At 40.0% G+C, this 27,489-nt stretch overlaps 2 protein-coding genes across 4 annotated transcripts in view; both read right to left on the reverse strand.

The window, feature by feature from the left end:
• Positions 1–165: 165 nt before the first annotated feature.
• On the reverse strand, positions 166–16,338 carry galnt6 (UDP-N-acetyl-alpha-D-galactosamine:polypeptide N-acetylgalactosaminyltransferase 6 (GalNAc-T6)). 2 transcript variants are annotated; one of them, XM_061736216.1, is made up of 11 exons: positions 16,178–16,338; positions 14,383–14,902; positions 13,747–13,919; positions 10,464–10,613; positions 9,903–10,137; positions 9,704–9,821; positions 9,398–9,598; positions 9,106–9,237; positions 8,910–9,011; positions 8,648–8,806; positions 166–934 (listed from the first exon to the last, which is right to left on the reverse strand). In XM_061736216.1, exons 2-11 carry the CDS (start codon positions 14,859–14,861, stop codon positions 821–823), a joined length of 1,863 nt encoding a protein of 620 aa, XP_061592200.1. In that variant the 5' UTR covers positions 14,862–14,902; positions 16,178–16,338; the 3' UTR covers positions 166–820. The 2 variants fall into 2 exon arrangements, with proteins under 2 accessions (XP_061592200.1, XP_061592201.1); XM_061736217.1 differs by lacking the exon at positions 16,178–16,338 and having other exon boundaries at positions 14,383–15,154.
• A 3,907-nt stretch (positions 16,339–20,245) lies between these two features.
• Positions 20,246–27,489, reverse strand: part of LOC133457215 (adenylate cyclase type 6-like) — a 35,771-nt gene continuing 28,527 nt past the window's right edge. For both annotated transcript variants that reach the window (XM_061736218.1, XM_061736219.1), the window contains exons 16-24: positions 27,324–27,473; positions 26,979–27,154; positions 26,759–26,788; positions 26,642–26,671; positions 26,430–26,562; positions 25,819–26,082; positions 25,467–25,671; positions 25,181–25,305; positions 20,246–22,677 (exon numbers count right to left, since the gene is read on the reverse strand). In XM_061736218.1, coding sequence (XP_061592202.1) covers positions 22,534–22,677; positions 25,181–25,305; positions 25,467–25,671; positions 25,819–26,082; positions 26,430–26,562; positions 26,642–26,671; positions 26,759–26,788; positions 26,979–27,154; positions 27,324–27,473 — 1,257 coding nt within the window. In that variant the 3' untranslated portion in view covers positions 20,246–22,533. The remainder of the gene's footprint in view (positions 22,678–25,180; positions 25,306–25,466; positions 25,672–25,818; positions 26,083–26,429; positions 26,563–26,641; positions 26,672–26,758; positions 26,789–26,978; positions 27,155–27,323; positions 27,474–27,489) is intronic.

Consider the following 27,489-nt stretch of genomic DNA (forward strand, 5'->3'; position numbering starts at 1 on the left):
TCTTATCAGTGCGTTAACTGTGGGCGGGCTGTCTTCACAGGTTGTTAATGAGTAAAGAACTGGGCAATGAAGCATTTCCGGATCAACAACTTATTACAGTGGCTTAAAACCTTAGAGGTTTAATATTTGTTGAATGAGTAACCACTCCTACAGGATATAGTACACTATGTTGATTTATTACCCGGTCTAAAAATCAGTTGGAAAATTCTGGGATGGCAAGAAAGGGTTGATTGTTCTATAGAGTTCATTAATTAGCCACGACACACAAATGGCATTACAGTACAAAATAATTCTGTATAAAATGTCTGAATTAATATTGTAAATATCTAAGGTGAACTAAAATTGATCAAAAACAGAAGATTTTTTATTAAAAATAAAACCATATGATTTATTTAAAGACAGATCTCTCTTACTCTTGACTCTGACACATTTAACATTTCAAAATTCATTGTCAGACAAAAAAAAGTTCAGCCAGGAGTTAAACAAGTGAATTAAACTCACTGTATTTAAAAACCTTTTTCAAGCTGCCGCTCCTCAATGCAAAGTCTTTACATGTCTGAAGATCCCCAACCACACATAATTTCTCAATAAATATATTTAAGAACAATTAAAATAACCCCTAAACTGGGGGTTTGTTATAAAATGTTATTGTCTTTGCTTTTTTTCCCCCCTCCATCTTTCACTGGACATCAGTGTGGCCAAACGCCCCGAGATCTGCAGCAGGTCCTTCTGGAAGAGTAGGATTTGACTCCGATGTGCAGAGTCTGAGGAGGAGGTGGACACGAGGAGACAGAGGTCACCCAGTGGGGGCACTGGGAGGTCAGCTGAAGCTCCAGTGCTGGGAGGCATCTGCAGGATTACAGTAGTCCATCTGAATCTGACCTCCTTTCAACTGTAAACACTTCCCGCTGCTGGGGTTCCTCAGAAGGTTTTCCTGCAGAGAAACATCAGAAAAAGATCAAAGATCATGTGTATGAAAAAGAAGAAAATCACAAAGCACTTTCATATTCATTTGTTCATATATATATATATATATATATATATATATATATATATATATATATATATGTATATATGTGTGTGTTAATGCCACATTTTCTGCTTCAAAACAACTTTTCTGTTCATGCTTGGACGTTATTTTTCCTTCTTAGCTTCAGCTCTGAAGCAATTAAGAGAAAGGAATAATGAAATGGATGGGATAAAAATAAAATCAACAATAGAAAAAGAACAATCTTTGTGGTGCTCCCATCACATTTCATGAAAAGCATAAAAGGGGTTTCTTTGAATGTTTCTCACCATTTCAACAAGTTGTCAGGCAGCTGCTGAGAATTTTTTAAATATGGTTTCAGGGAATGTATTACGAAAAAGAAAAAAATCCTTTATTTGCTTGACAACATCATGCATATTTGGGTGTCAGGTTTTAACTTTGAACTCCAACAAGACAACCCCTTTATGGTTGGAAAATGTCTTAGTTCGGATTTTCAAAGTACTTCGAAATTGCAGGTCCAGTTCAGAGTACCTCGAATTAACTAAGTTTATTTTCAACGCCAATTTTAAAAAGATTGAAACCCTGCAGAAGTGGGAGTCAGAGTGGCTTGCTTTTCTCTTTAAAAGCAACTGCTTCAAACAGACATTACTGTGTTTTTGTGTTATCTTGACCAAACATGGTGAGTCTTAGAAATATTCAAACTAGAAAAGCTTTCCATACCACTGCTCTTTGGAACAGAGAGTCCAGATGTGTCTTGCTTTTAAAATCGTTGTACTTTTGTCCACACGTCTTGGATATGATTTTGTTAATTTTTTAAGTGAACCAAGACTATTTGAATCATTTTATGCTTTTTACAACGTATCTGATGAACCAGTGACGATAATCTCTCAACATGCTCAAAAGGAGTAATACAAACAAAGTCTCCCTGTGTCGGATATATCAATAAGAAATTTGTGTGCCTCAAAAAAGGATTTTTGCCTTAGAAACCGAAAAAGGACTTCATGAAATGCTCCCAATGGAATCCAGTGGTAAGATCTCCACATTCACTTTCAAAGGAAAGGGTGAAAAAATGGTTACTTACAACTTGAAGCGAAATGATATAGTATCAAGATACTTTTAATGGACTTGGTGCTAAGCTGAAGCAAAGTCAAAATGTTGATATCAATGGAGGACATGTTACATCACCTGAAAAAAGTTAACACATTTTTACCACTGAAAGAGCCAAATGAGACTGAATATAACATACAGACAGAAACTACAAAGCAGCAGATGGACAGAATAAGTGTGCCACGTGTCAAGGTAAAAAGATACTCTTGTGCTTGGAGATGGAGCCATATCTAACATAAACAGAGTAGTTACTTGCAGCTACCCAAGTGCCACTGTCTCTGACATTACAAAGCTACTATCTGAGGTGCTGGCAAAACCCCAATGGGTCAAACAGTTGATTGTCCATGTGGGTGCAGTGGACATCAGAAAGGAACAGTCTGAAATCTTAAAAGAAAACTTCAAGAAACTATTTAAGAGTCTTCATTAAAGGGGACCTATTATGAAAAACACGTTTTCTCTTGCTTTAACATATATAAAGTGGTCTCCCCTCAGCCTGCCAAGTCAGAGAAGGAGTAAAGCAACCAAATTCTGCAGTGTCTGTACAGCCGGCCGGATGAGCCATCCAGTCTGATGTGGCTTCTATGAGCCGTTCAGATTCTGCTCCCGTCGTTACGTTATCAAAATGCAATTTGCATTCAGTACGTTTTTACATGCACTAACAGAAATTCGAACTGTTGCCTTAATCTGTCCGATATTGAAATTTTAAAAGCCATCTATACACCTTAGCCGGGCTGTAGTCGAACCGAACTTTAGCTCTTGAGATCGAGCTTTTAGTGCCAGATAATGCGGTCCTAATTTGAGTTATTCCAGCATATATACGCAACCCATGCTTAACCGAGCTACTGACTGCCCCGTGACTCCTCCTTCTGTAAGTGACGAGCCGCAGGAGCAGGAATAATAACTGTCACAGCATCACAACAACACAGTAACAGAAGATAAAGAGGGAGACTTTGCATGCATCTTAAGACTGTAGCTACAGCAGCACCTCCAGCATCCCCAACACAGGATTCACATGCAGCAGCTTCTCCATCACCTTTAACACAGCACTCACCACGGGCCTGGGACCCACCTTGTGCATCTACACCCTCAAGAGACACCTCAGCATCATTCTTGTCTCCACCGTCACGCACAAGTCTTCCTGATCATCTTGAAAGCCTGATGAAATCAGGATTTAAAATGGTTCCCTTAACGCCTGACATGGGAAGATCAATGATTCTAACCTTAAGGAAGAGTCACGCCCTTCTCTCCCCTCAGTTCACTCCACAAACCAAAGCTGTTATTTCCAACAGCGTCAATGATGTTGTGTAGGACGCTAACGGCCTTCGCACTGCTAAACCCCATATCAACCAGCGCTCCAGGGAGGAAGTGTTCTCTTATTTTTTATTATTATCTTGTTTATTTTATTTTTTTAATGACCATTGTCAAACCACATAGATTAGATAAGAGAGGAACTCAATGTCAGATCAATGTCAGATCTTAAAGTAACAAATCATTCTTAATTAAGAGTTTTAATTTCTCTCACAATCTTGATTTTATGTTTGTGGGGGACAATATACTCACCCACAAACTGTCATTTGGGATTTTTTTTTCATCATTTGAGTACGTGTCATTCAAAATGGAGATGAAACAATCTTTCATTTTATTTTATTACTACGCCTTGTGTTTTTAATACTACGCCTTGTGTTCCTTTTGGCAGGGGGGGCTGCCAATGGAAATTAGCCTGTTGGCTACAATTGGGTGCATTTACATTTTTAAAATGTTCATTAAATGTACAATGTCCCTCTATAACAAATAAATGAGAAATGAAATTCCTTATATTGTTTGTTTATTTTGACAATTTCACTTATTTATCTTCAGTTATGTGCACTGATTTTGACTGTTTAGTCATAATAGGGGACTTGAATGTGCATGTAGACGTATCCGATGATAAGCAAGCTAAAGAACTCACTGCTGTCCTTGAAATGTTTGGTCTAACTCAGCTTGTGCGTGAGTCCACCCACAGCAGGGGGAACATTCTAGATGTGCTTATATCAAAGGATGTTTTTATTTCAAATGTGGATGTCGTCAACATGGCTTTATCTGATCTTGTTTTTTGACCTGGATGTTACTCCCAAACCAGCAGACGAGGGCACAGAAACAGGAGTACCGAAAAGAAATGGTGTAAGTCAAAGCTAAAGGTTCATTATGAGATTTGCAAAGAAAAGTTATGTGTGTTCAACCAGACTTTGCGTGGAACAAGGGAGAGATATTTTTCTGAAATCATCAGAAACTGCAGTATCCACTCTCCCCTCGTTTTTGCTACAATAAACAGATTAATAAAGCCCCAAGTTTCACTGCCCGTAAAACTCATTTCTACATCTAATTGTAATGAGCTTGCAATATTATTTAGTGATGGTATTAAAAAGGCATTAAAAAAAAAACAATAATTTCCACAACATAAAAAGCTACTCTGCAGCAAGCTAGACATGTAGACACATTTCACACCTGTCACTGAGAAAACAGTTGAAGAGATCATCTGCAGTCTGAGTCCATCGACATGCTGACTTGATGAATTGCCCACTAGGTTTTTAAAGTCTGTGCTGAGCAGTTTGTTACCACAACTCGCTCATCTCGTTAACATCTCACTTCAAACTGGAACATGTCCAAAGGCCTTAAAAACTGCTGTCATTAAGCCTCTTCTAAAGAAGAGCAGTCTTGATCCCACAGTCCCGAAGAACTATTGGCCTATATCAAACCTGCCATTCTTAGACAGTTGTACTCCTATCTAACAATGCTTTTGATATTTTCTAATCAGGTTTTAGGCCCCACCACAACACTGAGACAGCTCTGATCAAGGTGACAAATGATATCCACCTGGTCCCGCTTTAAACTGGTTCAGGTCCTGTCTTGACAAAAGGAGATACATCGTTGAAATTGATGACTGTATGGCTATGGCAGACGAAATGGCTATGACCTGTGGGGATTGTTCAATCTGCACGTGCTTCCATTAGGCCAGCTAATACGCAGCTAAAATGTGTCCTACCACAACTATGCAGATTACACTTAGATCTACGGGTCACTGACAGCAGGAGAACATGGCCCTGTAGATTCATTGTGTCACTGCATCAAACAGATCAGTGTGTGGATGCAAAACAATTTTCTCCAGTTACCGTAAGCCTAGACAAAACTGAAATCATTGTCTGTGGTCCACACAAACAAAGAGAAAGTGTTATCAGCTACCTTGCGACTCTCTCTCTAATTCCTAAAAGGGGGTAATATTGCACTCGGATCTGACCTTTAACAGCCCCATTAAATCAATAACATCAGCAGCTTTTTACCATCTAAAAAACATTGCCAGAATCTAAGGAATCGTGTCTAAAGCAGATTTACAAAGACTAATCCATGCATTTGTCTCCAGCAGGTTAGACGACTGTAACGGCCTGCTCACTGAGCTCTCTAAATGAGCTTTAAGACGGCTGCAGCACATCCAGAATGCTGCTGGTCGAGTTCTGACTAGAAACAGGAAATACAACCACATTAGTCCAGTCCTAAGGTCTCTGCACCGGTTTCCTGCCGCTCAGAGAATAGACTTCAAAACGGCTTAAAGTGTTTCTCAATCCTGGTCCTCGTGGGCCCTCTTTTGAACTCATACAACATACTGCTGGGGCTACTCATAATCAGCGGCACACTCTTGATTTGGTTATTTCCAAAGGTCTTGACATAACCCCTGAGTGTACTCTTGATGTTGGGATCTCTGATCACTTTTGTATCTTCTTTAATGTTGCCTGGACAACTAAAATTATACCTGGGTCAAAACTAGTCAAAAGACGCACCACTGCTGCTGACACAGCTGGTAGCCTTATTGCTAAATATACCAACACTGCTAGATTATTTGGGCCATACTCTGACTCTAACCTGGACTTTACTCCATCTTCATTGTCTTCATGTGACAACTTGATCAATGACTTTAGTTGTTTAGTGACGCAAATTATGGATGACATAGCGCCTATTCAAACCAAATTAATTTCTGGCAAGACAAAAGCACCATGGAGGAATGTGAAAACAGTGAGGGCCCTGAAAAGGAACTGCCGCAAATCTGAGCGCAAGTGGCGCAAGACCAAACTGCAGGCAGACTATAAGATCTATAAAGATATGCTCAGCACTTATAACAAAGAAATAAAACAATCTAGACAGCAGTACTTCTCTCAAATCATCACTGACAATTCACATAACGCTTTCTCTTTAGCACAATTGACAAACTTATTAATCCTCCGAGACCAATACCCACTGAGTTCCACTCCTCTGATAAATGTAATGAATTTGCATTATACTTCAAATCTAAAATCCTGAACATTAGGAACAATATTGCGGCTTCCTCTGCTGGTGGACGTGACCCCACTAAACTGTTCAAAGATGTTTTTAACTGTATTGTAAATACCTCCCTACGGTCTGGAATCTTTCCCTCAGGTCTCAAACATGCTATTATAACACCATTGATAAAAAAGAGTAACCTTGATCCATTCACTGTTGAGAACTACAGGCCCATTTCAAACCTTCCCTTCCTGGGGAAAGTTCTGTAGAAGGTTGTCTACCAGCAATTACACAGGTATCTGTCATATAATAGCCCATTTGATGCCTACCAGTCTGGTTTTAGAAAATAATTACAGTACAGAAACTGCCCTCGTCAGAGTTATCAATGATCTGAAAATTAACACAGACAACCACAAAGTCTCTATTCTGTTACTTCTCGACCTTAGTGCAGCTTTTGATACTGTGGACCATGTCATTCTACTCCAGCACCTTGAACAGTGTTTGGGCCTCAGAGGCCTCAGTTCTTATCTGGTTTTCATCATATCTAAGTGGTAGATCTTTCTCTGTTTCGGTTGGCAGCTCTGAATCTGATAATGTCAGCATTCAATATGGAGTCCCACAAGGGTCAATTCTAGGTCCCCTACTTTTCAATTTGTATATGTTACCACTTGGGTCCATCATTTGGCATCATAATATTCAATATTATTCTGATGATCATGACACACAATTATATGTAGCCTATCTGTTACTGCCAATCATTTGAGCCCAGTCAATGACCTCATTCAATGCATTACAGATATCAGGTATTGGATGGCAAGAAACTTTTTACAGCTAAATGAAGAAAAAACAGAGATTCTTTTAATTGGTCCAAGTGCTCTGAGGCAACATATTCTCCCTCTATTAACTCCTCTGTCAGTAAAACCTTGTGAGCTTGTCAAAAACTTGGGTTATCTTGGTGATCTTAACTTCCAGAAACGCATAGCTAATGTCTCCAGGACTGCCTTCTATCACCTCAGAAATATATCTAAAGTAAGATGCTTTCTGTCACAATCAGACTCTGAAAAGCTGGTTCATGCCTTTATCTCCAGTAGATTAGATTATTGCAATGCACTTTTTGCAGGACTGACAAAGCAAGTGTTACATAAACTCCAGCTTATTCAAAATGCTGCAGCCAGAATTCTAACAAAAACCAGGAGGTATGAACACATCACTCCCGTTTTGTCCTCTCTGCACTGGCTCCCTGTTAAACAACAAGTAGATTTTAAAGTACTTCTTTTTGTCTTTAAATCTATGAATGGCTTAGCTCCCTCCTACATAGTTGACATGCTGACTGAATACATTCCGGACAGATCCCTCAGATCATCAAATAAGAGTCTTCTAATCATTCTTAGAATCCACACTAGATCTGCTCATGGTGCTTTCAGTCACTACTACACTCTCTGGAATTCCTTGCCACAGGAACTAAGGTCTGCTCCAACAGTGCCCACTTTTAAAAGCAGACTAAAAACTTACCTTTTTGCACAGGTGTTTGAGTAAACTCATGGTTGGCTGGGTGATCACACTTTTGTTAAAATGGAATTATGGTCGTTATTATTGTTTTTTCTCTTGTCATACTCGTTATCTATTTCTGTTATTGTAAACTTGTAATTTTGTTAGTTTGTTTGTTTATGTATTTTTGAGCACATTGAGTCCATGCTCGTAATGTGAAATGTGCTTTATAAATAAAATTGACTTGACTTGTATCACGGTGTGCAGAAGCAGAGTAGCATCTAAGTCATGCAGGACAAGGGCCCACGAGGACCAGGATTGAGAAACACTGACATCGCCGACATGTTGGAGCCCTATGAACCAACTCAAACCCTTTGAGAACCCCAGGCAGTGGTCTCCTGCTGGTGTTCAGAGGACTAAACAAGGTGAAGCTGCGTTTCAGTTTTATGCTCCTGAAATCTGGAACAGTCTTCAAGAAGATGAGACAGACCTCAACTCTGACAATGTTCAGATCCAGGCTGAAAACAGGTCTGTTTAGCTGTGTGTATGACAACTGAAAGGATTTTATCTGCACTCTTCCTTTTCAATTAAATTAATTACTTAATGATTATTTTTATGTTTTACAGAATCCTTTTATTTGCCTTATTGTGATTTTATGTAGCTGCAAAACCCTTTGAATTCCCTTTTGAATTGTACTCTACAAATAAATTTGCCTTTTTAAGTTTGTTAGGATGTACGACTTTTGCAGTAAGTCAAGCCCCGAGTGCTCCTCACCTGTGTAAAGATCCACTCCTGCTGTGGTGCCACACTGGTACCTTTTCCCTTTAACTGGCAAAGCTCAAGCTTGACCGACTCTGGTGGGTTTGTGGCATGAAGACACAGCTGCTTTCCGATGTTATGGCGCAGCTCCTTATGAGATGAATACTCAAAGTACTAAAAGATACAATTATCCAGTCAAAACCAAACAATCCAAGAAGAAGACGTTGAATTTTGTTCAAATTCTTTGCTTGACACTGTTGAGTCAGAGTTACCGTACCTGGTTGCCTCCCATGTTGTGACACTGGTACATGATCACAGGTTTACCTCCCTGGTTGTTCTCTCCAACATCCAAACAGGTTCTGGAGCCAGAGTTTTGAAGCTAGTGCAAAAATTGACACAACTAAGAGTAAGACAACAACCCACATCATTAGGCACATTTTATGAAACGGTCACTGTCCACAAACTTGACTCACTGCTCCAAATTTTTCTGGGGCTAAATCTGGCATGAAGATTTCTGGGTAAATCGTGTCCAAGTACCAAGTGAAGTTCTTGCAGTGAAGCCCCTCCCTCAGTTTTAAGCGATCAGAGATGTCTCCATACCTGTTCTGTAACCATAAAGGGGAGGTTCAGTTCCAAGTCTGACAAGCTAAAACAACAACCAACATTTACAATAGCTTGTTTCCACAGGGGTTATGAATTCCAGTGGCTGGGTCAAGAGAGTGGGTGAGAAATGGCACTGTATCCATTAAAAGTTTGAAAACAGACCTCGCTGGCCATAATTGCAGCATTCTTGTTGCGGCGATAGAAGATTTTCTTATAGTCATCCATCCAGACTTCAGCCAGGCGCACCTGGTTGCGAGTGATGACCTCAGTGCCCTTAGGGAAAGTATGTGGGCTTTTAGTGCGGAAGACATGGCCCACCACAGAACAAGGGATGATCTCTAGCTGACCCCCACACTGCCATACCTGCAAATCATATATGGCACAAAATGCAGGTGTTCAGGCTACATGTCAATGACACTCACAGCGGGTAAAGTGTGGATCTGGGAGAAGAGATGAAAAGACACTGACCCTGAAAGACATTTCTACGTTTTCTCCTCCCCAGATCTCCATCTTGTCATCGTATGTTCCAATGTGTTCAAAGTACTTCTTAGAGATTGAGAAGAGGCCTCCAGCAAAAGTAGGTGTCCTGAAATTTTTTTTTTTTACAGCCTTAGCATTTTAAAATGATTTAGAGCATCCTGAGTGCAAACAACAGCGTACTTCTTACTTTACAGGATACGTTTCATCCTTGCGCAGCTTCTTTGCGTCCTCGGGTATTGCCTCCCAACCGAAAGTCAGGCTCCAGTCGAAGTTACCTCGGTTGAAGGCGCGGTTAGTGGCCACAGGTTTGTTGAACTGAAAGGTGTTGAGGTCGATGGTGCTGATTTCTGGGCTAACCACAGCAGTGGGCTCTTCAACAATGCGGATCAAGAGATGTTCCAGCCAACCGTGGAAACACTCGCCTAAAAATAAAGACATGACCCAATATTCAACAAACCTTTACTTTATAAAAATAAGTTGCTCTCAAGAATCATATCAAGTGAAGATGGTAATGATATACCAAGACTATACAACCTGCTGACTGGATCTTAACACTAAAATAACTAAATTATTCCTGACTGTGGTTTAATTTGATATCAGATTATTGAGAGAATAAGAGGAAATGTAAAATGTCTTTTCCTGTTAAAGCTAATGTAGATTTATTAGATTTATTAATATAGATGCCTGCTATGACTTTTATATATTTATTGTTTGTTTGTTTTTTATCGTTGTGCGAGTGTTTACTTACAGTGTGCATCAAGGAAGGTGAGAACTTCAGCCTGAGCTACACTTGCACCCAGGAGCCTGGCTGTGATGAGGCCCTTCCTCTCCCGCTGCCTGACCACTCGGACAATCTTGAACTGCTGCACATACACCTCCAGCTGATTCTTAAGATGCTCTGCAAAGACAAAACCAATGTTATCGCACGCAAAAGTTGTATTGGTGAAAAAAAAAAAAAAAAATCATAAAAAGCTTTGTCTATTTCCAAAGATGTACCGATATACTCTACGTTTATCTCTGTGATCAAAGGTCCAACCTGGGAAACTAGTATTTCATAAAGGAAGTTCACTGTCCCAAAAAAGATGTACCGGTAGTTAAACAAACATCATGTTTATGCTCATGAAACTGCAGAGAAGCAATGAGGCTGAAACGTTTTCGTGGTTCACACTTCCCTTCTGTGCGTCGATGAATGCCACAGTTTTGTTTGAAGTTTCTGTCTGATCCACTAACCACACGTCATGCACGTCACAACGGAAAATTGTTTCTGTGGTTGCTTAAAAAGGCATTTGGGTAGTAGGAAATTTCAGCGTTGGTGGTAACCAGTGAGACGGATAACAGACAGAAGAAATGTCACACCCAGTTAAAGAACAGACAAAAATGATTGATAAATGATGCTTAAATGCTGATCAAACAGGCCAGCGTGCATTACCATTATGCCCTTAAGAACCTTTTTTATTACTCCTATACTTCTGGATAGACATGGAATGAAATTTGCATAGACAATGAATGCAAAAAGAATAAAAGAAATTGTGAAAATGCACCAGATCTTTGAAAATCATTGCAACCTTTCATTAGATTCTTATGGCGCAAAAAAGGAAGTGATGTAAAACATGAAGCACTAAAGTAAAAATCAAACGGTTCCCCTTGCAGCCAGGATGGATAAAGGGGCAGTATGGAAAGCAAATAAATAATTGCTCAGGCTCATATGTTCACTGTGGCTTTGTGCTTGTTGCAGACCATGAATTTGATTTCACTCGTTACTTATACAGCCTGTCCTGTATTTTCATACTGCAAAAGAAGTTGAGACAGTTTAAAGCTATTAATGTGATGGGGTTTTATTGATTTTGTAGCAAAGTTGTTCCCATCAAAGATTAAATATTTGAGGAGCAACGATAAAGATCTGCAGCCCACCAGCAACTGGATGAGAAATGTGTAACAACATTGTTTCTCAGAAAAAAAAGATGAAAAGATAGGAGAGTATTTCTCCGCCCACTGTGCAAAAATGATGTGAGAAATCTGGGTGAATTTCAGGAAGTTAAGGGCAATGATGCAAGTCAAAGGTGTAAAGCTGTGTTCTTCTGAATCTTGTCCAGTGCCTGCATCAATAATTTACCTATAATATTGCAGGAATAACAAAACAGTTGAAACATTTTAAAGCATTTATGAATTTTCCAACAATGACGATGGCAAACTGGAGAGGAATAGACTACCAGGGTTCGACTAATCTGTCGGCTTTCTTAACCATTCAGAATTTGAAACAAAAATGCCACAATGATGGCTCCACACTTTTTGACACCTCGAGGTGATTTCACATGAATAATGGGACCAAACCACACCTGAAACGCTTCTCTGTCAGAAGGCCTTTCAGGTACTGTAAAAAAAAAAAAAAAAAGGAGTAACGTTACGAAGCGATAAAAGCACTTAGGGCTGTGGTTACGCATACAGTGGATGTAATTGGTCGGTTTAGTCATTAAATTGATTTGCTTTAATGATAGGCTTCTTCGGTTGTAAATCTCTCTCTTCTTCTTCTGAGGTATTTTCTGTGGTTAACAGTGTCACGGAAGAGCATCCATGAGAGATGCTGACAAGGGTCCCATGTGTTCAGCCTGGTTGTCACAAGACAACCGGACAGATGAGAGGGGAGGGATTGGGATTTATGTCTGGTTTATTGATGAATTTTACTCTAATTATAACTAAGTGGCTTGGTTGACGTGTAAATGGTTATGGTCTGGATCAACTGAAAAGTTACTTTTGTATTGGATATATATTTTTATGACAGCTTTGGTTGCAGAAAGGACTGAATTGTTTTTACAAAGTGGAAGGTTTGCAACTTCATGAAAGATTTTATGTTTAGAGGATACAACTTGAATGAATGCTATAAATGTGGTGACTACATATAATGTGTAAAAATGAGTAATATACTTCTTCCTGTGGTGTTGCACATCTCATTGTTCACAATTTAAAACCTTACACTGTCAGTTTAGTCATGCTCAATGAACAAAACAAAAAAAGGTATTTTATGAAAGGTAAAGTGTATTTAAGATTCAAGAAAAGAGTTCCAGTTGCCTTTTCTTTATGCACCATGTTCCAAAGAACCCTGGAAATAACCTCAAATAATAAAATCAATACATGACAGACACATGACAAGATCAAGATACATTAAAACATGATCACTATGTCAATAATTTTTTGGTAAAATGTTACAGCGACTGCCCTTTCACTTCTTTCTCTCTTTGATATATTTGTCAACCAAACTTTGAGAAAAAGTCAGGGTGATGTTGTAGTTTCCTTTCACATTATGAAGCCTAACATGCTCCATTTCAACACTTTGCTATGAAAAAAGTTGAATCACAAGGATAAATGCATAAAGATATTAGTAAACATAAAAGCACAGATCTTTAAACATAGTTGACATTTTAGCCAAAAATATATCTCTAGCTGAGTAAAACATCATGAAAAAATATATTTTCTTTGCATCCATTTTTGCAGAAAAATCACTTCATCCTTCATCACTTCTTCCTACTTGCCATTTCTATTGTTCCTGACTTGAATGTTTTAAGAGTCCTTACAAACACCAGGAAACTGGACCATATTACACCGGTCATGAAATCACTACACTGGCTTCCAGTGAGTCAAAGGATAGAGTTTAAAATGTTACTGCTGGTCTACAAAGCACTGAATGGTCTTGGACCAAAATACATGCTGGATCTGTTAGTTTCTATGAAGCTCCCAGACCCCTGAGGTTCATCTGGATCTGGTCTGTTGTGGTTCCCAAGAACCAGAACCAAGCAAGGTGAGGCAGCGTTCAGTTATTCTGCTCCTCACCGGTGGAACAAACTTCCTGTAGACCTGAGGTCTGCTCCAACTGTAGATCCTTTAAATCAGGCCTAAAAACATTTCCCGTTTACTGCAGCGTACTCCTAAATTAAATACTTACCTGCTGGAGTCTACTGCCCTTATTTTAAAAAACTTGTGCTTTTTATTATTTTACCTCTTTTCTCATAATTTTATTTCATTTCACACACACACACCTGCGGTACTGGCGTCATCAACCATGATGATCTCTTTGAGCAGGATAGCGGGAGATGTGTGAAGGACGCTTTGGACTGTCCTGAGGAGCGTTGACCAAGCCTCGTTGTGGAAGACTATGATGACGCTGGTGGTAGGCAGAGGAGGGCACCGAGGAAATTTTCTCTCCACACACCTGAGCAAGGTGAGCCCCGCCAAACACAAAGAGAGAAAAGGGATTTGTGTGAGAGGGAGAGGCGTATCTGATGAAATGAAAGTTACACAAGGTCTCACGTCCAAGCATAACAGAACATTGTTTGCAGATATGCAGATATTTAAGGCTTGCACAGTCGCACTGCACACCAGCTCAGTGTGCAGCGGTCACTAACAATCGGCTCATTTACGTTTATGACAGTATTGTCTCAGATGAATTGGCCAGGATTTTGCATGCTATGAATGCTTCATTTATAATACTCACAGTCAAGTTAGGCTGCACAACAAAGTTATCCTTTAGTAAAAACAGTTAGTAAATAATTGACATCTCTGAGGATTATTCCAGCTGACATACAGAGTATTATCTGGCCTGTGTACATGTCAGCATACTTGTTGGCAAAACAATGATCAGTACCAGGTATGAAAGAAAATGAGTGTGATCTTACTCTGGGGGCCTTGTGTCATCACCAAGACTACGACTGAGCGAGATGCGGTCACTGGCAAACTGGTTGAAACAATGCCGCGTCATGCCCTCCTCCTTCTCCTTCTCCTCATCAGGGGTCATCTGGTCTTTCTGAAATCCCCTGGCATCAGCTCCAGGGCCTTGGGGGTCCTGAGGTGGTCTCTCAATGTGAGGTCTGAGCTCCGCCCTGGTGTAAAACCCAGTTGGGCATTTGGGATCCTGGCTGGGCAGCTCCTGCACCGGTGGGGCCTCCGGAGCTTTGATCTGGTGGCCGATGTTGTTCACGGCCTCTCTGACCATGACCATCATCTTGTCCCCTTTGTTGACCAGCCCCTGCAGCCAGGGGTCCCCGGCAGCTGCAGAGCCAACGTCCCTCTGGAGAACCACCAGGGCTGCCATGAAGAGAGTGCCTCCCAGGAGAACCAGTTTCAGAGGAGACACACGCCGGCGAAACAAACGCATTTTAAAAAACGGCTGATGATGATCTTCCAAGGGTTGTTGAACTGAAAAGAAAGTTTGAAAAAAAAAATCCTTATGAGGTTTCCTGTTGATTTGAGTTGATGGTTAAAAGATAACTCCAAGAAAATAATTCAACACTCCCTCTCCTGTAATCCACAGCTACACATCCATTTAGAAATACTCCTGTAGTGAACAAAAGATGACGACCAGGGAAAAAAAAAATAAAAAAAGAATCTCTCAAACCGGTTTGTGTGTCCCTGCTTGTGTCACAGCTGTTGATCCAGTCAACTATGCTCCTCCCTGCTCTCTTTAGGGGACAGTCTCCGGGGCCGGGTGGAGGCAACAAGCAGGAGGTGAGAGTGAACAAACACACCACACCTCACAGCAAACACCTGAATCTACCTGCCCTGGTCACAGTCCACCAGGACCCACGTGGCAGCAGGTGAGCCAGCTCCCACACCACCTTATAAGTGACACGCAATCTGTTGTCTCCCTCCTCCACAGACGGACACGCCATCATTTCTTGCCAATGTGTCATGTATACAACAGGAAGTAAAGCTTGAATTATGGTTCTGCGTTAAATCGACGCAGAGCCTACGCCGTAAGGTACGCGGCGACGCGCACCGTACGCCGTACGCTCTGCGTCGGTGTAACGCGGAACCATAAATCAGCCTTTAACGGGGTTATGTGAAGCCTGGCGTGACATCGCTCAGCTTTAATAGTAGAGCAGTTCCTGGTGCGGCAAAGAGGGCATTAGGTACTGTAATGTACTACATTTGCGTGTCCTCGGGTGATCACTGTTCAATAAGAGACTCACTCTTACTTGGGCATTATTAATTCATTTTATTCTCAAGTCAATTGCCTTCATAATTAATTCAAGAGAGCACTCTTCCTGCCCCAGAAGAGTTAAACCGCACACCGCTGAGTCTCTTAAATCATCAAAGCTACCTGTCAAAATCCACATTAAATAACTAGTTCAGAACCTCTAAATATATTTGGATCCTGCTTTTTTTTTCTCCCTGAAGTTCATTGATATGCCTTATCAACATGGTTTGAAATTATTTCCAACACAAGAAAAAGTAAACCAGTAAGATGCTGAGGGAAAGCGCGCAAAGCACCGCGACCAAAATGAAAGAGGAAGAGGAAAGTTGATGGCAAACGATTTTTATTTAATCTGTGTACTCATTGCATAATCACCTGTTTCTATTTAATCTTCATTTTGACAGATAAACGAGATCCGGGGATTTCAGTGTGAATAATCTCCAAGGGAGGCTACACATGATGAGATCGTGTGAAGTTCCTGAAGCGCCGCCACTTACCGTCGATGTTTCCTCCACCTGTTCTGGCTGATGCACCTTCCTTTTTGCGCACAGAAACGGACGGATCAGCGCGTTTGTGGCTTCTCAGTTTCTTTGAGAAACCAGATTAGTTTTAAGAGCAGACCGTACTCCCTGATTTTTCTTTTAACTGAACAGGTGACCTTTGCTCAAATAATTAGTTAAAGTGAGTCCCCTGCTGGTCGAGGGTGTCCTAAACTTCAGCAAGTTCTGGGAGGAAAAGACATACACAAATCAATATTGAAATTATTTAGTATGTTGCAGACTAGCTTTGTGTTTCATACTGTTAAAGATGAAACATCAAACCTCGTCTGGGGTTTATACTACAGCTAAAAAAAGGTTTTGACCAGAGGTGGAAAAAGTACTGAAAAATTGTAATTGAGTAAAAGTATCTTTACTTTGCTTATATCCTACTCAAAGTAAAAGTAAAAGTACTCATCTAAAAATGTACTCGAGTAAAAGTACAAAAGTACTTAATTTAAAATGTAATTTGAGTAAAAGTTACTTTCAGTTATTTAATGCAAAAAAAGGATGAGTCACGAATCAAATCCAGCACAAGTTGTTTTAATTAACGTTGAGGCATATTAAAGTATTAATTTAATTAATTTAACATCCACACTTGTAAAAGCTCAGCTGAGCTCAGTAACATGATCCTCTTACTTCCCCAGAACAGGACAAAAAGGACAGTCACAACCTGTACTGTAAAGTGCAAACTATTTTCAGTCATATTGTCCAACCGACAACACTAAAACCAGAATCATTCAAACACAAAATAAAGTGCCCAATGCCCACAAGATCCTGCTATTCACAATAAACCAAAATAAAATGCCCACAAGATTTTCACCATAAATTTTGTACTCAGTAACGTGAGGGGGTTCAAATGTAGCGAAGTAAAATACTTGGGTCAAAATGTACTCGAGAGGACCCTTGAGAAGATCAATACCTGTTCACACAGTGCAAGACATTGCCTTATTCAATTCAAAATTATACATATGCTTCACTACTCAAAAGAAAAATTACATAATATTTATCCAGAGGTCTCACCCATATGTGATAAATGTAAATCCTCTGTCGCAACGCATCTTCATAGTTATGTAACATGCCCCAAGATTAATTCATTTTGGATTGATGTTTTTAATATAATGTCTGAGGTCATGAGGATTGCGATCAAACCAGAACCTCTACTCATCATTCTTGGGGTATCTGACACTCTCAACAAACTAAACAAAGCACAACAATGCTTTGTCTCATACAGCCTTATAATTGCAAAGAAAATAGTTCTCACACTATGGAAAAATGTAAATCTGCCAACATCTAAGATGTGGGTAGAGGCCATAACTAACACTCTCCATCTGGAAAGGATTAGACACATTCTGAAAGACAATGTTCAACACTTCAATAAAACCTGGCAACCTCTTATATCATACCTTGCAAATATATAAACCCAACACAGCAGCACGTCTCTCAGCAAACACATTACAGCTCCTGACATACAGTAGTAGGTAGGGTCTTTGTGGGGGGAGGGAGGGGAGGCACGACAGGTGAGGGGAGGGTAGCTTACCAGGGATGGGTTTCCCAGTCAACCTTTTGTTTGTGTTTTGTTTTTGTTTTTTTTTCCTTTCTTTCAGTCGTTTTATTTTATTTTAAGTTTTACGATAAAAATATAATTCATTGCATCTGATATGTTTTTATTTTATTCTTGTATAATATCCTTTTATAGCCATTTTGTAAAACGTTACTTTTGTATGTAGAAAAAAAAGCCTGGAATGTATGAACAAATATATGTCTAAATGATCAATAAAAAGACTTGTGAAAAAAAAAAATGTACTCGAGTAAAAGTAAAAATTACATATTTCAAAAAATACTTAGAAAATTCCAAATTAATCATAAAAAGTACTCAATTACAGTAACGTGAGTAAATGTAATTTGTTACTTTCCACCCCTGGTTTTGACTATCCGAACGGTTCTATAATTTTATCCTTCTCTCATCATTTTTATATGTTTTAGGACACTTCAAATTTCTAATGGATCATAACATTTCACATCGCACAAATAGTTTAGATTTTTTAATGTTTTGTCAGCAGTAACATGCTTGTCCCGTACTCAGAGTAGCCTAACAGTCATCTAACATGTCATGCTATATCAGTCAAAGGGGCTGGTTCTTTTAATAGAGCTACTTTCTTTATGCAAATACAAATCTAATTTTACTTAGATGGATTCACTTTGACTATGATGATCTGTCCAGGTGGCAACCTGCTTCTGGCCCTCCACCTTCTCCACAGTGTGTTTGTTTCAGTAGAAGCATCATCCCATACAGTAAAGAGAAGGACCGGCCCGAACTGGCCCACATCTGCAGTTTTCCTTGGCCCACACTGGACTTTGGCTGTCAGCATTGACTTAAGATGAGTGTGGCTGCCTTCATTCAGCCACATTTCCATGCCATGACCAGTTCTTCATTTGTTTTTTGCCTTAGGGTCATGCGTGGCCTCCCAAATCCTGTGTCATATCCCATGTAAAACCTATGAAATTTGGGGCCATATCTGGCTCATGCAACATATGTGAAGACAAGTATGGCCCAGTTCATGAACTTCGGGACATGTCAGTACATCATAGTACTTGCCAGGGGCGTAACTGAGCCATAAGTGCCTAAAATGTGCCTGCCATCTGGAACACTTTCAAAAGACAGTCCCTCGTTCGGTGTCAGTTCTGCTGAAATCTTGTGACTGGAAAGATCACATGGCAAAAGATGTGAATTTTATTGTGGAGGATGCTATCTTCCACTGACACTGAGTACGTTTCTTCAAATGATGCGCTAAATCTAAAGAATCACTAACCTGATTCCCTCCACAGCGTGACAAAGCCATCAGATCCGCTCACTGTTGGTGTCCAGTGTCACAAACCATCTACCAGCTGTCTGTTCTTAAAGATGAGGTTCTGGAAAAAAACACCTCAAAAGCAGGTGTTTGACGGACAACCTAACACTGGATAGGAGAGATTAAAAAAAAAAAACCTCTTTATTCACCTCAGCTCATTCAGAACTCTGCTGCTGGAGTCCTCACAAAGACCAAAAAGGTGGACCACATCAGTCCAGCTCTGAGGTTTTTACACTGGCTGCCTCTCCGTCAGAGGATAGACTTGAAAGTTCTGATGCTGGTCTATAAAGCACTGAAAGGTCCAGGACTAAAATACATCAGTGACTTCCTGACCCAGTATCAACCTTCCAGGCCCCTCAGGTCAACTGGATCAATATTATTATCAGTTCCCAGGGTCAGAACCAGACATGAAAAAGCTGCATTCAGCTTCTATGCTCCACATGTCTGGAACAAACTCCCACAAAGCCTCAGATCAGCTGAAACACTCAAGTTTATTTAAATCCAGGTTGAAGACGCACCTGTTCTCAGCTGCATTTGAATAAAGCTCAAAATCTGTTACTTTTAAGCTTGAGCTTCAAAACTTGATCATATCTCAAATACCGTTTTTATATATCATCAAGTGAAGAAAAAATCCGAAGTGCTCAGGGAATTGTTCAGAAAAAATCTTGAAGGTGCTCTTTGGTGTTGGGGAAAAAAACAATATCTAGTCAAAAAGGGAGTCCAAGCACTCTTCTTGTGGAAAAATATTAAAAAGCCTTTATTGAATTCAGGGTCCTGAAGAAGGCTTGCGCCGAAACGCGTGGGTCTCTGCTCCCATGTTTTTAAACGTATTAGCCATGTTTCAATAAAGGCTTTTTAATATTTTTCCACAAGAAGAGTGCTTTGGACTCCCTTTTTGACCGTTTTTATATAGTTTGTTTTCTTTCTTTATTTTGTTTAAATTTAAAATGTTGGTTTTTATTTTCTGCTATGAGAGGATGTTTAAATGTCTCTGTAAAGTACTCTGAATCACCTTTTTGCTGAATTGTGCTACACAAACAAACGTGCCTTGCTTCTTCCCACCTTATTGGAAGAATTTGTTTACAGCTTTCTTGCAAGTTTGATAAATCCCTTATAATTAGTCTTTGAGACAATTGATGTAGGTTTATGGATTCATTAACTTATTTAATTACTGAGATCATAGTCAATAGGGGTTTATTTTTGAGAGTTCAGACCACATTCAGGCTTACAAACAATAAGGCCTCAAAATATTATAAATACACGTCAGGATAATGCAGTTCAATGGCATACTCTGTATCATGTTTCTATTATAGTTACATTAGTGCTTTTTCATTGGGGATTACAAGGAATTTATGTCACTTAATTAATGCTCAGCATAAGAGTGGTGTAAGTGAACATTGAAACAGCCTCAACAGGGATTCATTATTCATGTGCAAGCAATTAAATACTCTCTCCTGTATCACCCTCTTGAAACTGTAGACCATGTTATTCGGAAAAGGAGATGGGCACATCTCTCATGTTACTGTCACACAGTGCAATCTTGATTGCAGGCTGATGATTGACATGAGCGCTAAATGGACCAAATAGAGCACCGCTGAGTAGGCTGGCGTTTTTGCGAAGTAAGCTTTTTACTGATTTGTTTTTTTTTTTCATCAAAGAAGGTTGAAGTGTGTTTTGCATCAGGACCTCCCACCCCCAAAGAAAAGCACAGAAATGCAAAAACAGCCATTTATTGATTGTTTTTTTTCCTGTGGGAATCTAACCAAATCAATCATTGCACCAGTTGTTAAATTTTGCCACAGCTTAAAGGTAGATGCAACAGCGTTCACGCTGCTTTCCCTCTGAGAGGACAGAGAGAGAATTATGCACCACAGACAAGCGAATGGGATGCTTTTTTGCAGCTTGCGATGGCAGACAGATATGTGAACATGTCCACACCAAGTGTAAAGCTTGTTCAAATGTAAAATATTTCTTCAGCGAACATGAAGTCCAAACCGTTTGACCTCTTGTACAATGACTAAGCTGCTTCTTGTGGACCAAAATGTTGTCTTCAGTAGTCTCATTGTGGACAGAAATCTTCATTATTACATACATTCATATGATTATTGTTTCAAACTGACAATTTATGTGGTTTTAAAAAGCTTTTTTAAGTCCTAATCCAAGATTGAATACTGCTGCTGTGTAAAATTGTGATGAGTGGTCCATGAAGGATGAGGACACCGGTACTGCATTCTATCAAGGCAATACATAGCAGATGGACAATTTCTGCATACACTTATCTTGAAGCTGTCAGAGAAAAAAACAAGTGTACTTTCACATGTTTAACACAATCCAAAAACAAAAGAAAAACATTGCTTATTCCATTGGGAATGAAATCAGTCAAAATCACAGTCCAGTACACGGCGCAGCAGACATAACTCTCGTCAAATGATCGTTTTGACACAAAAAATAAGGAATGGACACACTGTTCTGAAGAATAATATAAAACATGCCTTGCAGCAACTAGTTTGGCAAGAAAGCATTTTTGTACATTTTCATAAAAATCTCACAGTGAAACGTTACAGTATGCTCCTTTACAGAGGAGCATTCAGTTACATGTGCTCACGCGCACGCAGCCTTGCATACATGACTCACACACACCTGTATAAAATGTTTTATAGTACTTTAACAATCTCTCCTCAGTTCTGTGGTATTAATGCAGCTATTCCTCCTTCATTTATGACTTCTTGTGTTTGGCTTGAACCAAAACGATATTGCAGGGAGTGAGCGTTCAGTTATTACATTTGAATGAACCACAAACAGCCTTGTGTCCGGTGTGGCCACAAGCTGGAAGGGTAAAAAAGAAGGCCCTGATAGGAAACACAGACTTCCGAGCCAAGGTTATTGTGTCTTCTGTCTATATATGCCTGAAAATCAGTGCATGTGTGTTCTCCGTCACTAACAAGTCCACAAAATAAAAGTTAATCCCTGTCATCAACAGAGAAGTTTCCGTGGCTGTTGCTCTCGAAAGAGGAATAATAAACCTAATAAGGTTTTTGTACTTTTTGAACAGAATCGTCAGTGTATGTTTCATATCAAACATTTGTTCTTTGGTTTTTTTTTATCTTCCTTCATGTTGTCCTTGCATATTTTCTTTTAAGAATTAGTTTATTTCACAAAAATAAATAATGACTCCGGATGAAAAACAGATCGAGATGAAGTACTATTGCTTAAAAACAAGCATAGTCACTTCCGTCCTAAGGCAACTGGGCTTCATTATCTCTCGGGCAGCTGGAAAAAAAACTTTCAAACATGAACAATGCCGTACATGTGTGCTTGTCTGAGTATGTGACAATATACAGCCTTGTCTCTGTTGGTCATGTCCTGTCCCCAGCGTGTTTGCGCCGCGCTTCAGTGCTCACTGGCACGCTGACCCCTCAGTGCGTCTGCAGTCTCTGCTGAATCGATGGAGTGGGGTGACTGTGGTCAGCTGGTCTGTCGTTCACTCCCCGGGGGGCCGCTGGTGAGGAAGTAAGTGGTCATCTCTCCTTTCCCCTTCACCTTAATAACTCCTCGGCGGTCCAGCTTGTATCCGTTGCTGGCTAGCACGTGGTACAAGTCTGTGGTCACCTTGGAGAAGACACGGACATTTGACACGCAGGATATGAGACATTCAACCCTTTCCAAAGAGAAAAACAATGCCAGTCCCAGTTTCACACTGAATAACCTCCTTTAAACATTATAATTGGGGAGGATATATAAAAGATATATAAAAACAAGTCTTTTATATTGACTGAATTAGTGATATATTCTGTATAATGCTCTGTGTTGCTCATCTAATTGTGCTAAAGCAGTGATTCTCAAACCATGTGGTGTGCCCCTGGTGGGTGATAGGTGCATTTTTATTCAGTTGGGAAAATAAACCACTGAGAACTAAGGTTTTATGCTGGAAAATAGGACTCATTTTAAGGTGATTGGACAGAGAGAAACAGAATATGAGTGGACTATCCACAATCAAATAATTTCATCAGCGAAAAGTTTAATCTCCTTATTATCTAATAATAGGCCTAAGGTTGTTTTAAGTCCAAACGGTTCCTCTAATCAAATTGCTATATCAATATAAATTTAAGTCAGAAGTCCTCACATGCATGTCATTGTAAAAGTAGTGGCAGGTGAAATTAAACTTTCTTATCATGTGAAGCTTTACAGCTCTCCTGGTTGTCTTCAGTTGAAAACAATTTCTCAGAAACAATTATCCATTTTATTATAATTCAAGACATAAGTCCCCTGAGAAACAGTGACTCTTGTGTTTCAGTATCCTGACAATTTATAGATGTTGTGATTTTTTTCGTTTCAAAGTCAGAAACAAAAAGAACACCATATTATCTTCTAAGTGTATTTCAAATGAGCTAAAAAATGAGAGCTTTCAATAAAAATTTGACATTGAAAGGGATTTTTCTTATTGACTTTCTCATTTCAGGGACTTAATAACCAAGTTTATTTGTTTATTTATAGGATCCCCATTAGCTGATGTCGCGACATCAGCTATTCTTCCTGGGGTCCCCAATGCAATTTTAAAAGAACATAGTCCATACACACACACATTTATCGCTGTTACGGATCAATGTAACACCGATTCATCATATACACAAACAGCAAACTTTCTGTCTAAAATACATTATTGGTAAAAGGATGCATCATACAGTCATTACAATACCACCAAGTATAACCCACAAATAAATTCCTGTAATAAATTATAGCATGTGATATATTTGTTACTCATTGAATTTTATGTAAATAGTCTTTTGCTACCTTTTTAAAACTGTATTTTGATGTCATATTTTTGATGTTATTAGGTAATGTGTTCCATCCTGTGATAGCTCTGTTTGTTCTTGGCTTAGGTGCCAGTAAATTATCATAACATGATTGTCTGGTTGGATATTTATTGACATTTCTAGTGAACACTATCTGATCTGCGAAATATTGTGTTTTTTTTTACTATTAATCAAAGTCCTCATGAAAGTAAGGAGACTTAATTTTAATCTGTCCACCACCAACAGCCATGATAAATGTTCAAGATATCAGATAGCTCAATATTTATCGGTGCAGCACTGTACATGGTCGAATCATCCGCATACATGACAACTTTTGCATTCTTCATCACTAATGGAAGATCATTTGTAAAAATTGAATAAAAAATAGGATCAAGGCAGCTCCCCTGTGGTACCCCACAGTGCAGCTCCTTGCTGTCAGACAGGCTGCCATTAAAAAACACTCTTTGCCTTCTGCAGCTCAAGTAACTTCTCACCCAGGAAAATACATTTGGTTTAAAACCATAACTTCTGAGTTTTTCAAGCAAAAGACAGTGATCAATAACGTCAAAAGCAGCACTAAAATCTAGTAGTACTGCTCCCACTAATCTTTTGTCCTCCATACATTTCAACCAATCGTCAGTCATTTGAGCCATTGCTGAGCTTGTTGAATGTCCCTCTTTGTATGCATGTTGGTTGCCAATGAATAATGAGTTGCATATAAAATAATCTTGAATTTGGGCACAGATTATTTTCTCCCGTAACTTGCTCAATACAGGCAGCAGACTGGCAGACAGGCAGCAGACTGATTGGGCGACCAAGTGTTTAACACACAAGTAATTACAGTGTTATATGATGATGAAAATAATAATTAATGACTATATTACAGTTTAAACGGAGGACACGTTGAAGGGCAGTAACGCATTCTTTCCAACAGATGGCAGCATCGCTCTTCCTATTCTTTCCCCCACCCCAACAACGAGTAAGGCTCTTGAACTCACATTTAACAATAAGTGAATATGTCTGCTATATTTTGTAGAGAGGGCTTTTCACCAGTTAAAGAGATCATGTTGTTTTAATTACAAGCAGGGAATTCAGGTGTAGCTTATCAACATTACTGGATAACCTTTGAAGTAAAGTCTTTCTTTGAGAGGTCTATATGATGATTTGCATGCAATTAAATGTAAGTGACACACATTTATTGATAAGTGCCATTCTGAGTTGGCATATTTAGTTATAAATAATCAAAATGTTCAAATTCATGTCATATGGAATTACAAACTGCAGAGTTTTGTGAAAACAGACCACGCCATAAGTAGTACCTGGATGTTGTCAGGCACGCCTGTGCTATCCATCCGGCTGGCCACATTGACAGTGTTCCCCCAGATATCGTACTGGGGTTTCCTGGCTCCTATCACCCCTGCTACAACAGGCCCCATGTTCAACCCTGAGAACAAATCACATACATGCATTGACTAAACCATTTAAAGTAAACATTACTGCTGCTTCTTGGATTACTCAAGTTCTTTGATTGACCCAATAATGCCACTCGGATAAGCTCTATCAGATAATGTTTCAAGAGCAATTTCTTCCACTTTTCAGGTTTACCTATCTTCATCTGGAAGTTGTTGAAAGAGTGCTCGTTGATGTATTTCATCTGCTCTCTGAGCCTCATGGCGTAGTCTGCCAAAGCCAGGATGTGAGAGCGGCCTTCTCTGTCGTAAGAGGAGTCATTGAGGCCAGAGGCTGCCATGTACGTAGAGCCGATGGTTTTGATTTTCTCCAGCTGACGAAACCTGTCCTCGCTGATTATCTAGAAATAAATAATTAGCCGTACTTATGGAGAGGAAATTAAAAAAACTAAAACAGCACTTACTACAGGCCAGTCAGCCAGTCAATCAGATAGGAAAATAGTTACAATCGGCTGCTCAAAATACGTACAAACAGGTCTATAGCTTACTTCATCAAAGTCCGCGATGATCTCATTAAGCAGCCTGAGACACTCGACCCCCTCATTGTTCGCCTCCAGCTCCACATAAAACTCTGAAAAGTTGCTGATGGAGGCGAACATGACAGCGACGCACTCACAGGACTGGTAGTACAACTCATCATTCCGACGCTCCCGCGCAAGAAAGTGGGCAGCCACGTCCTTGGGTAGGATGTTGTGGAGCAGGCGGCGGTTATAAGCCTGTAGCTCCTCCATTTCCTCCTTCTCCTCTGTGGCCTTGGGGAGGGACAGGGAGAGACGAAGCTGCTCAGTAACACTCGAGAACCTGCTTCTGTTGTGTTTGAGACATTTTGACATGGCACAGTTGCACAGGTGCAAATTGGAAATAGAAACGATAATGACTGAATTCCACTTAGTTTCCCCAGTTACAGCACTGGTGTCACACACACTGACTCACTGACTCACTGATACACGGGCAAAATGGAGCCATTGTTAATGTCATTCATCGCTAATCTGATGGTATTCACGACAACAATTCACACAGGGAAAAATGACTTTCGTTGGCTTTAAACAGTCGTATATTCTTTTGTTTCCTGTTTGCACATGTAAATGATGTTATTTACCTGCAGCTTCCAGAGAAAGTCAAGGCGTGCAGTGGACTCCACCTGCTGGCCGTGCAAGTAGAGAGCCAGAACAAAAACCATCAGGACTACAGGGGTCATGACCTTCAGGGATACCTTGTACACGTCATCCAGGCTGAGGAGGGGGAAAAGGAGTCATGAATGAGCGTCTTGATTTACAGTATAAATACATTTAAAAAGAAAAAACTACTTACCACTGTTCAGCAGTTTCATTGAAACTAGGTCTGGAAGAAAAAGAAGAGGAAGTCACACACACCTGCAAAGCATATGAGCTACTTATATTATGTAGAGGAAAGCAGAATGCAACTTACTGTCGGGAATCATTAACATGTGGAAATTGCCTGAGAAAATAAATGAGAACATGTTCAGAAATTAGGACTTCTACAATGTAAAGCCTATAATAAAAAGTAGGCCAATTCCAAACTAAAGCACATGATTGTGAAACATAAGCTGAACTGTTCTGGTTGTAAATTAGGAAAGAGTTAGAGTAATTGTTTGCATAAGCCTGAGTGTTCCAGGCGGGGGACTCACAGTGTGTTGGCAATGACCAGCAGGTCTGCGTTGTCAAACAGGGCCACCTGAGGCCACTCCACCACCAGGAGGAAAGTGAGCTGGATGAGCAACATTAGAGCCAGCTTCCCGATGCTGCTGATGTGGAGGAACACGGAGCTGGCCAGCAGGGTCAGCAGTACGCTGTAGCTGAAATACTGCAGCACAGGGGAGACAGCAAACAGGGAGGTGGGGGGGACTTTAGGTGAATAGTCAAATATACATTTCATGCGGCACTGAAAACCAAACATCAACACAAGCACACAGGCACGCAACTGTGATTCTGTGAGCATAGATGAACAGAAGCTAAAATGTTATGTGACCAACCTCAGGAAAATGGCAGGGCATGACCTGACTGGAGCACAGAGTCAAGCCGTCCCCCGCTGTCTTAGTGAGGTTGTGAAGCAGGCAGAGAGTCACGGTTGTATTCTGCTCCTTGGCTACGCAGTCCCGGAGTTTCTCCGTGCTACAGATAAACTGCCAAGAAAGGAGG

The sequence above is a fragment of the Cololabis saira genome, chromosome 12 (genome assembly GCF_033807715.1).
Source record: "Cololabis saira isolate AMF1-May2022 chromosome 12, fColSai1.1, whole genome shotgun sequence".
Taxonomy (NCBI): Eukaryota; Metazoa; Chordata; class Actinopteri; order Beloniformes; family Belonidae; genus Cololabis; species Cololabis saira.

Coding starts and splice junctions, on each gene's coding strand:
- galnt6 (XM_061736216.1), bottom strand. CDS start 14,861: ATGCGTTTGTTTCGCCGGCGTGTGTCTCCTCTGAAACTGGTTCTCCTG. Junction 9,238..9,397: donor CTGCAATTATGGCCAGCGAG/GTCTGTTTTCAA, acceptor TTATGGTTACAG/AACAGGTATGGAGACATCTC. Junction 935..8,647: donor AGGAGTGGATCTTTACACAG/GTGAGGAGCACT, acceptor GTTTCTCTGCAG/GAAAACCTTCTGAGGAACCC.